This window comes from Diospyros lotus, chromosome 2 (assembly GCF_014633365.1).
Source record: "Diospyros lotus cultivar Yz01 chromosome 2, ASM1463336v1, whole genome shotgun sequence".
Lineage (NCBI taxonomy): Eukaryota > Viridiplantae > Streptophyta > Magnoliopsida > Ericales > Ebenaceae > Diospyros > Diospyros lotus.
Genome location: NC_068339.1, coordinates 39217390 through 39230188, shown reverse-complemented (window position 1 = coordinate 39230188; position 12799 = coordinate 39217390). Strand labels below are relative to the sequence as shown.

The window sequence follows — 12799 nt, the reverse complement described above, 5'->3', positions numbered from 1 at the left end:
CAAGGCTAGTTGCTAAGGGTTATACTAAAACCTATGGTGTAGATTATCTTGAAACATTTGCTCCAGTTGCAAAAATGAACACTATAAGAGTATTGTTATCATTAGTGGCTAATCTTGATTGGAAATTGTAGCAATTTGATGTAAAAAATACATTTTTACATGGTGACCTAGAGGAAGAGATCTATATGGAGATTCCACCTGGGTTATGTCCAAATACAGGATAGGGTGTTGTGTGCAAATTGAAGAAGGTGTTGTATGGCTTGAAGCAGTCTCCAAGAGCATGATTTGGAAGATTTACCAAAGTTATGCTTAGTTTGAGATACAAAGTCAAGATAATCATACTCTGTTTATAAGACACTCTATTTCAAGGAAAGTAATTATTTTGTTAGTCTATGTGGATGACATCATAATGACAGGAGATGACTTGAAAGGGATGGAAAATCTAAAGAAATGTTTAATAAAGGAGTTTGAGATTAAGGAGTTAGGTAAGCTGAAGTATTTTTTGGGTATTGAAGTGGTACATTCTTAGCAAGGGATTTTCATATCTATACAAAAATACATCATATAGGTAAGCTAGGGTGCAGACCTGTTGAAACTCCCATTGAACCTAATCATTGGCTTGGTGATAACCCAGAAGATCAGGCAACAGATAAGAGCCTCTACCAAAGTTTAATCAGGAGACTTATTTATTTATCATATACTAGGCCAGATATGGCATATGTTGGTGGTGTTAGCCAATTTATCCATAGTCCTAAAGAAGTACATCTTAAAGCAGTTCACATAATTTTACAGTACATAAGGGGTACACCAAGCAGGGGAATCTTGTTCAAAAGGGGGCAAGAGCTAACTCTTGAGGCCTATATTGATGCTGACTATGCTGGGTTAGTAATTGATAGAAGGTTAACACCTAGATATTGCACATTCCTAGGAGGAAATAGTGTGTCTTGGAGGAATAAGAAGCAAAGTGTTGTAGCATGGTCCAATGCAAAGGCTGAATTTAGGTCGATGTCTCTCAGAATTTGAGTTATTGTGGTTAAAACTAATTTTAGAAGATCTAAAAGTCAAGTGGTAGGCTTCAATTAGGCTCTACTGTGATAATAAGTCAGCCATTAATATTGCACACAATATAGTGCAACATAACAACACCAAACATGTTTCAGTTGGCACACATTTTATAAAAGAAAAACTTGATAGTGGTTTGATTTGTACTCCATTTGTGTTTATTGGAAATCAGCTTGCGGATTGACTCACAAAAGAACTCCCTGGTGCTATTTTCCAGAAAATAACTAGCAAGCTGAGAATGGAAGATATCCATTCGCTAGCTTGAGGGAGAGTGTCAAGAGATAAGTGTAATCCTATCCTATCTTCCTATCTTATCTTCGAGTAAGAGGTTGCAGTCAAATTGTCAAATTGACTCCTAGTTTTGGTGGCTAGTTGCTGATCCATTAATGGACTTATCCTCTTATCCGTAATTTTAAGGTTTTAGTTTAGATGGTTAAGTTAGTGTCCTATTTTTAGAGAAGTGGTTTGTTGACTCTCCAAAATTGTATATATTTAGACTTATCCTTAGAATAAATTGAAATTAAGTTTTCTTCTCAAATTCTGTCACTAAGGAATATTTAGCTTTTGCTAGAATAACACAATTGTATGATGGTTTAAAATCCTAGCTTTTTTGTTGAAATTTAATAAGTCTATAAAGGAGGAAGCTTTCTGCTATGTGCATGGTAGGGTCCTATTTGATAAAGTTATTGACATTTTCTTTTCTTTTGTTTTTAGTGAAAAATAACTAGCAACACTGTTTGGCTAGGTGTTTCCATTTTCAAAAAATTGAGTGGAACATGGAAAATTTAACCCAAGATAGAAATACCTAAAAGGTGTTTCCGTGTTGGTTTCGATTCCTTTTTCCATTTTCACTCATATATTACAATAAAATATTTTTAGTATAATATTATATTATATTAAAGTACTGTAATTTTATAAAAAATTTAAAATAATATAACTATTAAAATTAATAATTTATTATATTAATATATTATTTTTACAATGTAATTCATTATTCTTAATGTATTATTTCATCAAAATTATATTTAGAATTAATATATTGATATATTACATTAATAATCTAAATTGATTAATGTTGGAAGATAAAGAAGAAGCTGTGTAAAAAAAATTGATTAATGTAGTGGACTAGGCTTTCCACTACATTAGCTTCTCATTGAGGATTTTGCAAATGATTCACTATAAAACCCCCTACTTAAACAAGCAGGTCTTCTAGTCCATGACTAGAAAAAAAAATTACAACCCTCCTACACTCATAGGCCCTCTAGCTACAACTAGGTAATAACTCAAAACAATGAGATAAGAGAATCTAAGAGTGGAAACTCTTAGTTACAAGTTCTCTCTTTAGAAAATAAGAGGCTTGAAATGAATATTACAATTTACATACAAAGCCTCACAAAGATAATAACAACGAGAGAGAAAAATTAAAGCACGATGACACTTTAATGCTCGGTCATTGAATAATAAATGTTCCAAGACCCTTTCAAAGCATCTTCAACCACCTATTTATAGTTGATGGTGGATAAATTTTGAAAATTGGACCGTTGTGGGTGGTTGGGCGAGCATTTAATGCGCCAAAAACTAGTTGTTGCAATAATTTGTGAAACAAACTATCGACAGATAAAATGATTAGTCGACAGATGAGATCATTAGTCGACAAATTGGAAGTAAGCATTATGTTAGTCGACAAAGCAATATGCTTAGTCGACAGGAACACAAGATAGTCGACAAGGCTAAAGCCTTAGTCGACAAATCAAAGACATAGTCGACAAAAATGAAAAACTTATTGGTAGTCGACAGAGACAATGCTTTTGTCAACAGAAGCAAATTAAAAACATTGATAGTCGACAGATACATGAAACATAGTCGATAGATTGAACACTCTTTAGTCGACTATTCACTTAGAAAAAGATAATATCATGAAGAAGAACATTTGATTGATATAAGAGAGATTCCACACATAAACATCTTTAATCATTGAACTCTCTTAACTTTGTTTCTTTTGAAAGCAAGTTGAGATTATCAAAATGATATTTATTTTGAAATCAAGTTGAGATTATCAAAATGATATTGATTTTGAAATTAAACACTCAAGCTTATTTCTTTAGATTTCAAGATTGATTTTCATAACTTTGTGTCATTATCAAAACTCTTTTAAATCTTAAGAGTAAAATATCATCTTTTGTATGCGGCGCTATGGATGGTGTGGCTGGAGCGGAACAAGTTAGTCTTCAAGGATCGAGGGGCTGTTGCGGTTGATCTCTTTAACTTGGTGCTAGCTAGGTTAGTGGCTTGGGTTAAGGTGGTGGAGCCATCTTTCCCTTTTTCGATGGACCAGGTCATCATGTCTGCTTTGGCTCTTGGCCGATATGTTCCTCTCACTCTTCTAGGCTGGTTGGTTATGAAGTCTGATTGGGTTCGCTCAGTCTTTCCTAAGGGCTGGTGTTGGGGGGGTAGTTGCTTTTCTGGCCTTCTGTTTTTTTCTGGTTTGTTGGAGGGTGGGACTGGGGTTTTTTTTCTAATGTTTGTTGTATTGCTTTTTTGGTTTCATTAATAACATATCAATCCTCACTTACTTAAAAAAATTATTAATTTATTATTTAAAGATTTTTGACAACTAACCACAAAAATTGAGCAGGGGGTTCAATTATAAATTTTCTTACTGGACAGAAACTGCACACAAAAATCTAAAAATGAATATATAAAAGCTGACAGAAAAACCAAACAGATCCTAAAGAAAGTTCAGAAGTAACATAGCCACTACTTTCGTGGTGATTCTTTTTAACAGTCAAAATACTTTTTTTCTTAATCATTGGTTTGCTTACTATTGTTTGACATTCATTATTCCTAACTTGGATAAAACAAGTTGAACATGAACTCAACATCTTTGTTCTCTTGCAACTTAATTCTATGGATACTCTTAGACACCATAATGCTGTCCTTTTGTTGTGCCATATAGGTTTCTTTATTTTTGTATCATGACTTCCTTTATTACTGCCAAATTTCACATTTACACATCCTTTCCAGTGCTTACATGTCAGCATGGCAGAACGATCAAAGTTTTCTGAAGGGGAAATTCAGACGTTCATGTCTGTAGATGCTGATCGAGTGGTCAATCTGTTCAATAGTTTTCATGATACATGGAGGTTGTGTTTTACTTCAATTATGCATTGCAAAGTTTGTATATGTATATTACTTGTAAGTTAGTTTAGCTTGTTTCTGCTTTAAGTCATTTGTTCTACTGTAGACTGGTACTTCAATTTGCAGTCTTATAGGCAAAAATGGTAGGCAACCCGACTGCTTTTGATGTTGTGCATGTTTCTGGCCTTCTCCTTTTTGTGAATGTTAACAAAATAGTCAACTATGAGATGTTAACTCCAGAGAATAATGATTATATTTATAGAAGGCTTTCTTTTTCTTTCAAACTTGTTCATCTTCTTGTCTTGATGTCTCGAATTGTGTATCATAGACATATATAATCCTGCTAATACTTCCATGAAGCTTGTATTTACAAGGAAGACAAGGAAAGAAAGCAGTAAAAAAATAAATAAATAAATAAAGGTATACTTTGAAGTATTGTTGAATAGTTCATACATGTATTTCCAACAGTCCACTAATGTAGATGTCAGGTTCTCTCTTTCTATTTTGATTTGATAGATGCAGATTCCAATTTCTTTGCTGCAGTACGTGATTGGTAAAAACTAATTTTCATTCCAGTGACTGGGAAGACCTTGATTGCATAAGAACACTTAAGTGGTTATCCTAGGGGCAAAGGGACAACGCTGGCTTCATTTGCATTTGAAATAATTGTAACATTTCTATATCCTAAGTGAGCAAAACAAACTTTTACTGGCATCTTGAAAACCAAAATTCAAGGGCTTGTTCAGTTGTAGAAAACATTTTTTGTTTTTCGACTCAAATTTTCTATTGAAAGATTGAATCTTCCATTAGAAATAGAAATCTCAAATTTCTAATTTTTCAACTTCATATTATAAATTTGAAAACATCATTTTTTATGTTTTCTAAATTTTCTGAAAATAAATGTTATGACTTTTTGAAACATAAAATGTTAGTGTGATGGAAGAATGTATATTTTCCCTTCATCGTTGAATGGTACGTACAACCTTTATATACATGAACTTAGACTACTAAAAAAGGAAATAACGATTCTTCCGTTCAGCAACCTCATATTGCTAGGGGGTGCCAAGGCAAGAAATTTGGTGAAGAATCCCTTTAGATGCTATTGGATTTCAGCAAAGAATCCCAAAATAATACCAGTTTCATAGAAATCCTGTTAGGATAGTCCTATTTTTAGGAAGTTGCCACGTTTACGATCGTTTTCTTTTCTTTTATAATTGTCTCTCAATCAGTCCTATAATTTAGTAAACTAACTATAGTATGTACTACTGTATATCTCAATCAGTCCTATAATTTAGTAAACTAACTATAGGAAGCACTACTGTATATATTTGATTGACATTGATGTATAAGATGATTTGAGAATTTTTCTTCCGACAATTCTCGGTTCAGATGCCATGTAAGATTAAAAGGGGGTAAATAGGTATTCGAGTGAATTATCACTATGAAGAGTATGAATGGTCACGTTAAATTGGGTGGAAATTTCAACACAAAAAGTAGTGAAGATGGAAAATAACTTGGATCAATTTTTCATTAGCTATACTTGTGTTGTTCTTGAAAAAACATCAATAAAGGTAACAAAATAATGAACAAGTAAAAAAGGAGAGCTAACATGCCTATTGATTCGACTAGGAAAGGCATTACGATTGTGTTTCCCAAGTTGACATGACTCACACTTTAATGATGAAAGATGGACAAATATGTTAGCATCTTCTTCAAATTGGCTAGAAATGGGTGCCCTAGACAACAATGAACCTGTAGCGGTGAAGTAGTAGTAATGCAAATCACAAGTGGAGTAGATGGACAAGTGGAATAATCCTTGAGACTCATGCCCTGTGCCAATTGTCTATTTGGTGCTTCGATCCTGTGGGGCTGTCAGATATTCAGTCCATTGGTTGCTTCTTCATGTGGACAAACAATAAGGTTTTGGAGTAAGATAGATAGAGCTTTGGTGAATAATTTGTGGCAGCTTGCTAGCCTTCATGCCCATGGTAAGTTTTTGCCCCCTGGTTGTCTATCTGACCACTCTACCTTAATTGTATCGTTGTTTGATGAAGTCCTTTCCAAAAGAAAGCCCTTCCGATTCCATAATATGTGGGTGGTTCATCCTAAGTTCCAGGGGATTGTACATTCAAATTGGAAGATGAGAATTAGAGGCTCTAAGCAGTTCGCTTTATGCAAAAAGTTGCATGGTCTAAAAGGGCACCTTAAGGAGTTAAATAGGAGACACTTCTCGAATATCTTTGAAAGGGCCAAAACAGCAACTCTCACCCTTGATTTGGCCTATAAGGAGTTACATGATCAGCCGAGGAATGCTGACTTGCAATCCAAAGTCACTAAGCTAAGGAAGAAAGCTAGGAATCTAGCTGAGGCAAAAAAGCATTTCTTCTCCTAGAAGGCTAAATGCTCCTACCTCCTTAATAGTGACAAATATACAAAAAAATTTCATGCGATGGTCAAAATGAATGCTAAAAGGAACTTCATTCCAGAAGTCTTCAAAGCAGATGGGTCCCCCACATCCTCCATGCAGCAAGTTGAAGAGGATTATCAGGGGTCGTTGGGTACAAAAGGCATTTGCGAGTAGATTGATGCTTCTGTGTTTGATGCTGGGCCGAAAGTCTCTAATGATCAAGCTCAAAATCGTAGTAGGTTTATTTCTAGACAGGAAATTAAAGATGCCTTGTTTAGCATAGGGGAGGACAAGTCCCCAGGCCCAGATGGATACTTGTCCTGCTTTTTCAAGAATGCTTGGCATATTGTGGGAGATCATTTTTGTGAGGCGATTGAAGAATTTTTTAGCTCCTACTCCCTAAATCCTCTCATGTGTCTATGGTGCAGGATTATAGACCAATTGCATGTTGCAATGTTACATATAAAGTTATCTCCAAAATCTTGGCTGCTTGTTTGGTTCCCATCCTGGACTCTGGTTGATCAAGCTCAATCAGTATTCATCCAAGGAAGAAGCATGGTTGACAATATTCATTTAGCTCAAGAATTACTGAGGAAGTACAATCGTAAGAGAGTTTCTCCTCGTTGGATCACTAAGGTGGATGTTAGGAAAGTTTTGATTTTGTTAGCTGGCAGTTTATTAAGGATGTTCTTACTGGTCTCGGCTTCCCCATTACTTATACCAATTGGGTGATGGAGTGCGTCAGTACTACTTCCTTTTCTCTTTTAATCATTGGTAGCTTATGTGGGGTCTTTAAAGGGAGGATAGGTTTAAGGAAAGGGGATCCCTTGTCCTCGTTCCTATTTGTTTTGTGTCTAGAATACTTCTCTAGATCGCTGAAGATTGTGACTGACAACTCTGATTTTAATTTTCGTCCTTGTTGTGGCAGCCTTTGTATTACTCAGTTTGCTTTTGCAGATGATCTCATGTTGCTAACTAAAGGGGACATTCCATCAATTAAAATTTGTTTAGACTGCCTCTCTAATTTTGGAGCCAAATCTGGGCTTTATGTGAATGATTTGAAGTCTAATATGTATTATGCTGGTATTGATGATCATGACATAAAGGTCATATAGAATTTATCCAAGTTCTCGAAGGGTCAAATGCCATTTTGGTATCTCGGCATTCTGATTACGGCTACCAAGCTCAAAGTTAATTACTACGGGCCTCTTATGGATATAATTGATGGTCATATTAAAGCTTGGAAGTGTGTACCTCTATCCTATGCAGGTCGATCAAAGCTGATCAAGAGTATTCTCCAAGGGGTGGAATGCTTTTGGCTCACTGTCTTGCCTATTCTAACTATTGTCATAGACAAGATTACTAGGTTATGTAGGCAGTTTCTTTGGAATTCCCCTCACTCCCTTGCTTCTTGGAAGGATATCTGCCTTCCAAAGAAAGGAGGAGGCTTGGGCTTTAAAGATTTGAGATGCTGGAACTTGGGTCTACTGGCCAAGGTTTTATGGAACTTCCATAGCGAAAAAGACACTCTCTAGGTCAGATGGGTAAACTGTGTTTACCTTGGGCATTCTACGATTTGGGAGAGATCATGCAAAAAGGATGATTCTCCTCTATTGAAAAAAATATTTGCGATCAGAGATTCCTTGTGCTGCTCAAAGTGGTCGATGTCAACAAGTATTCAGTTACTTGACAGCTTGAATCAAAGAGGCAATATTAAAATGTCAACTGTTTATAATCACTTTTGTCCAAAGGGTTCCAATAAAATTTTGGCTAGGGATGTCTGGAATTTAGCAGTGGCTCAATACTAATTCCAGATTGCTTATAAAGGACAACCTGCATTTTCTAGACATTGAGAGAGGTTGTGGGCTTTGTGGTTCATGCGATGAATCCCACTAGCATCTATTTTTCCAATGTTCAGTGAGTTCGGGGATTTGGGGGCAGATTAACGCTTGGATTGGCATCCGTCGATCTATGTCATCCATTGCCAGCACTTTAAAATGGATCAAAAAAGAGGGTCGAGGATCATCTTGGCAACCTAAGGCCAAGAGAATAGCTCTTGCCAACACAGTCTACTATTTATGGACAGCCTGCAATCAACACATTTTTGAAGGCCAAAGACCATCTGTGGACAACATCGTTTGTAGGGTTAAAACACAAGTATACAGGACTATTTTTTCTTTGTATCCTTATGTTTTATCCCATTTTGAGTCCCTCACTATGGGTCATTAGCCTTGGTCCTTTCATTTGTTTCTCCTGGGTATGCCTAGTGTATTTGTATAGTCCATTTTGATCAATGCATATATTTATTTACTGATTAAAAAAAAAAAAGGCTATGAAGCAATCTAGTTCGCGAGTAAGTTAACTAACACAAAGTAAATTGAAGGGACATTATGGTAAATATAAAACAGATGACAAGGGCAATGTAGGAAGGGGTTTGGCACTTCAATATCCTTGACTAAGGCTTAGGAACCATCAACTTGTGTAATAGTAGGAAAAGACCCCTGTGCTATGGATATGAGAGAACAAAGAATTGTTTCTAGATATGTGGTGGGTAGTACTTGAATAAAAAATCCATGGGCCAAGAGAGGAGGACTAGGTAAAACAAATTGTGGGATTACTAATGTGGGCAAATGATGCAATAGATGAAGTAACCTGTTGTAGAGCGTGGAACTGAAAGAACTGAGGATACTCTCCTTTTGAGATAGTCATAGAAGGGGAGTCGCTAGCATTATCACAATCGACATTGTAGAATATTAGATCTTTAAACTGTCATTGACAACTTAAGCTGTATTGGTTGTGTGAGGTGGGTGACCATGAAGGTCATAACAAGTCTCCCTGATGTGGCCAATACGATTACAGTAGGTACATTGGGATCGAGATTGACCACGTCCACCTCCACAACAACCACCATGATAACCCCCTCCTTTACCTCCACGATTAGAATAGAATCCAATCTAAGTTGTGGCAAGGGCAGATTGTTCTCTTAGGACTAAATCGCTATGATCAACCATAGAGGATGAAGTGCAAAGTCATCTAGCAAAGACCTTCGTTGAGGGCGAAAGAGAGGTATTGCCTAGAATTTGCGTTTTGACAGGCTCAAACTCTAGACGAATGCCTTGAAGGCAAAGAACAGTAAACATCTAATCCCGCTACCCTTTTACTTTTTGATATATGCATCAAATGGCATGAGCTTATTGAATTTAGTAATCGTGGCCTGAAACTCACCCAAATATATCATCATGTTTGACTCGTTCTATACCAATAACATCGTACAAATTATGTCACTCTCACTCATATATAACTCACGGGCACGATTCCAAAGGGCACTGCATGCCTGAAGAAGGCAAAAAATAGGTATTAAGGCGGGTTCATTTGTTTGCCACAACCAACATAATAACCAGCTCTCACTTTCTTCCATGTCGGTTGATGGTTCATAGGAATATTGGCAACTATCTTGGTTAAGTGATCCTTGACTTGACGAAGAAACCAAATATCTACAACAAAAGACCAAATGGAGTAATTCAAGCCATTTAGTTTTCCCGTGGTAATAATAGGTGTGCTGGAAAAATGCTGGATAGTGACGATGACTGGGATCTTGGTCAATGGGGTATTGTTGGCCTTAGTTGTCATGGACAAAGATCAGATTTGATATGCATGGAAGATAGTTGATGATGAGGATATTGCTCAATACAATAAGATTTTGAATCAAATCCAGGTTGAATCTGGGTTAGTGGATTTGGCTTGCCGGATCCAAGTTGGTAGGCTGACAAGTACATTTAAACTGGTCATGTGATGAAGAGTGGCTGGTGATAGCAACAGTGACTTAGATCTGGCGAGGATGACTGACAACCAGCAATCTGATTGGGTGATGGCAATCGGCAAGGGCGACTGGCAATTCGTGAGGATGATTAGCCACTAATGAGATTGATCATGTGATCTTGATGAGGGGCACGAGGATGGCTAGTGACGGATAGTGCTAGCGGCGGTTGCAAGGGCCAATGATTGAGACAGGGTCGACAATGGATGACAATTGTGATGGACGATGGCTGGTGCTACTTCTAACTTGACTTAACTAGGGTTAGGTTAAGTTAGGTTAGGTTAGGTTAGGTTTAGGGTTATGCCTTTGATACCATGTGATAGAACAATATATATTTTCCCTTCATCATTGAATGGTATGTACAACCTTTATATACATGAACTTAGACTACTAACAAATGAAATAATATATCCTACATATATTCTATATATCTCAAGATAAATGGTTACTATATTGTAGAGATATTATATACAAATCATATCTTAGCAGTTAAGATGTGTAGTTGTAAAATTCAATTTGAAAACTAGAAAATGTTTTATAAAACTGAACAGAGCCATAATGTTTTCAAGAAACGTGCCAAAACACATTAGAGCTCATTGATGTGTTTCAAAACATTCTTAAACAATGACTTGTTTCAATAGGTATTGGGGGTATCTCCAAAGTTTTCTATTTCTCTTTTATTAAATAAACATATTTGTGAACAACAGAAGCCTTAGTCCCATTAGGTAGGGTAAGCTAGTTGAATTCTATACCTCTAAACATTTTTATCCATGGTCATATCCTACTTAAAAAGAATCATATACATATTAGAAAGTTTGAGTCAAGGAGAGTTATAACATAAAAAGGAAATTTGGCTACACTTGTTTTCTTTCCTTATTATTACTTATAGGTACTATTTTTAAATAAACAAAACAGCTGTGCATCATGCCTTAATCCCACAACACGGGTTGGTTGCATAAACTCTAGCTTGCCAATCATTTCTATCTATGGCCTTATTATCTACAAGGGCCCTAGATCTAATATCATACCTAAGCTTGGTCTTCTTCTGCGGCTTTTGCTAAAGATTTATTCCATTCCATCCATTCTTATCTTAGGAGCTTCTATTGGTCATTTTCTTATATAATTAGACAATCTTAATCGTGTCTCATCTCATGCATTTTATTTCAATAGGAGCCCTTATAACGAATAAACCTCATTTCTAATTTAATCTTTTCTTGTATGTCTTGACATCCATTATAACTTTTTCATCTTTGTTACACTCATATTTTGCACATGTTGGTGCTTTATTATGCAACATTCCATGCCATAAAACATTTTGCTCATTTGTTCAGAATTCATTTTTTTTTTTTCTCGTCCTAGTATTCATTGTGCTTCCTTAAACTTAAATTCCTATTGTCATTATATATATATATATTAAAAAGTTTACCATGTTTCCTTAAGTATCTTCTGCACCATAGGAACTTTGTAGCATATCTTTAAACTTAGCATAGGCATGACACAGGATTTAATGGCTTTATAGAAGATATAATCATGAATAGGACAATTGGTGAGTTAGAATCAGTGTACCCAATTCCACATGGTGTTATGAAGATGATGTTTCTGTTGTTGTTTATTGTTATCATGTATGTTGGAACTATGCATATTTAAATTGCAAACTTGTTCATGTTAATTTATTTGGTAATAATTTTATAGGGTTTGGCTTTACTTACAAATTTTGATACTTGCCATGGGGTGATATGCATGCTAGAGACTTCTTGTCAGTGAATCTATATATATTTATTAAATGGCCCCATACAATATTTGAAACTATTAAAATAATAAATAAATCCTTCCAATAATAAAAAGGAGAAGAAGATCTTTTACATGGAAGCCTATTCACTCATGGGAGTAAGGGTGCTACATTTGACCCTCCCTAGACCCCCACGTAGTGTGAACATGCAGCGGACTACCCTTTTCTTAGGTTTCCTTGTCAATGGTTGATATGCTGGTAGCTATATATACAATTATTCCAGGGGAGAAAAAGGTACTATTTTTCATGCGTTATTGATAAAAAGTTTCTGAATTATAAATTATTTTTTGTTTGATGTTTAAATCATTCTTATTCATTTGCAAAATTTCAGCTTGCCTTTTCAAATCGGAGTTGCATTGTACCTATTGTATACACAGGTCAAGTACGCTTTTCTATCTGGAATGGCAATAACCATCTTGTTAATACCAGGTAGAAATATTCTTTACTGTAACCCTTGTTCCTAAAATCCACAATGATTCTATGCAAGTGTGTGCCTGCAAGTCATTTGTTTATTTTCCTATATGCCTTGTCCATAATATGCACACTTGATCAATGTTCTGTGCACAAGTTCATGCTTACTTCTTGA

General features: G+C 35.7%; 1 protein-coding gene across 7 annotated transcripts in view; it reads left to right on the top strand.

Moving 5' to 3' along the window:
* LOC127794987 (ABC transporter C family member 13) overlaps window positions 1–12799 on the top strand; it is a 186050-nt gene that overhangs the window by 104219 nt on the left and 69032 nt on the right. For all 7 annotated transcript variants that reach the window (XM_052326357.1, XM_052326356.1, XM_052326358.1 and 4 more), the window contains 2 exons: window positions 4087–4205; window positions 12545–12642. In XM_052326357.1, the coding sequence (XP_052182317.1) occupies window positions 4087–4205; window positions 12545–12642 (217 nt within the window). The remainder of the gene's footprint in view (window positions 1–4086; window positions 4206–12544; window positions 12643–12799) is intronic.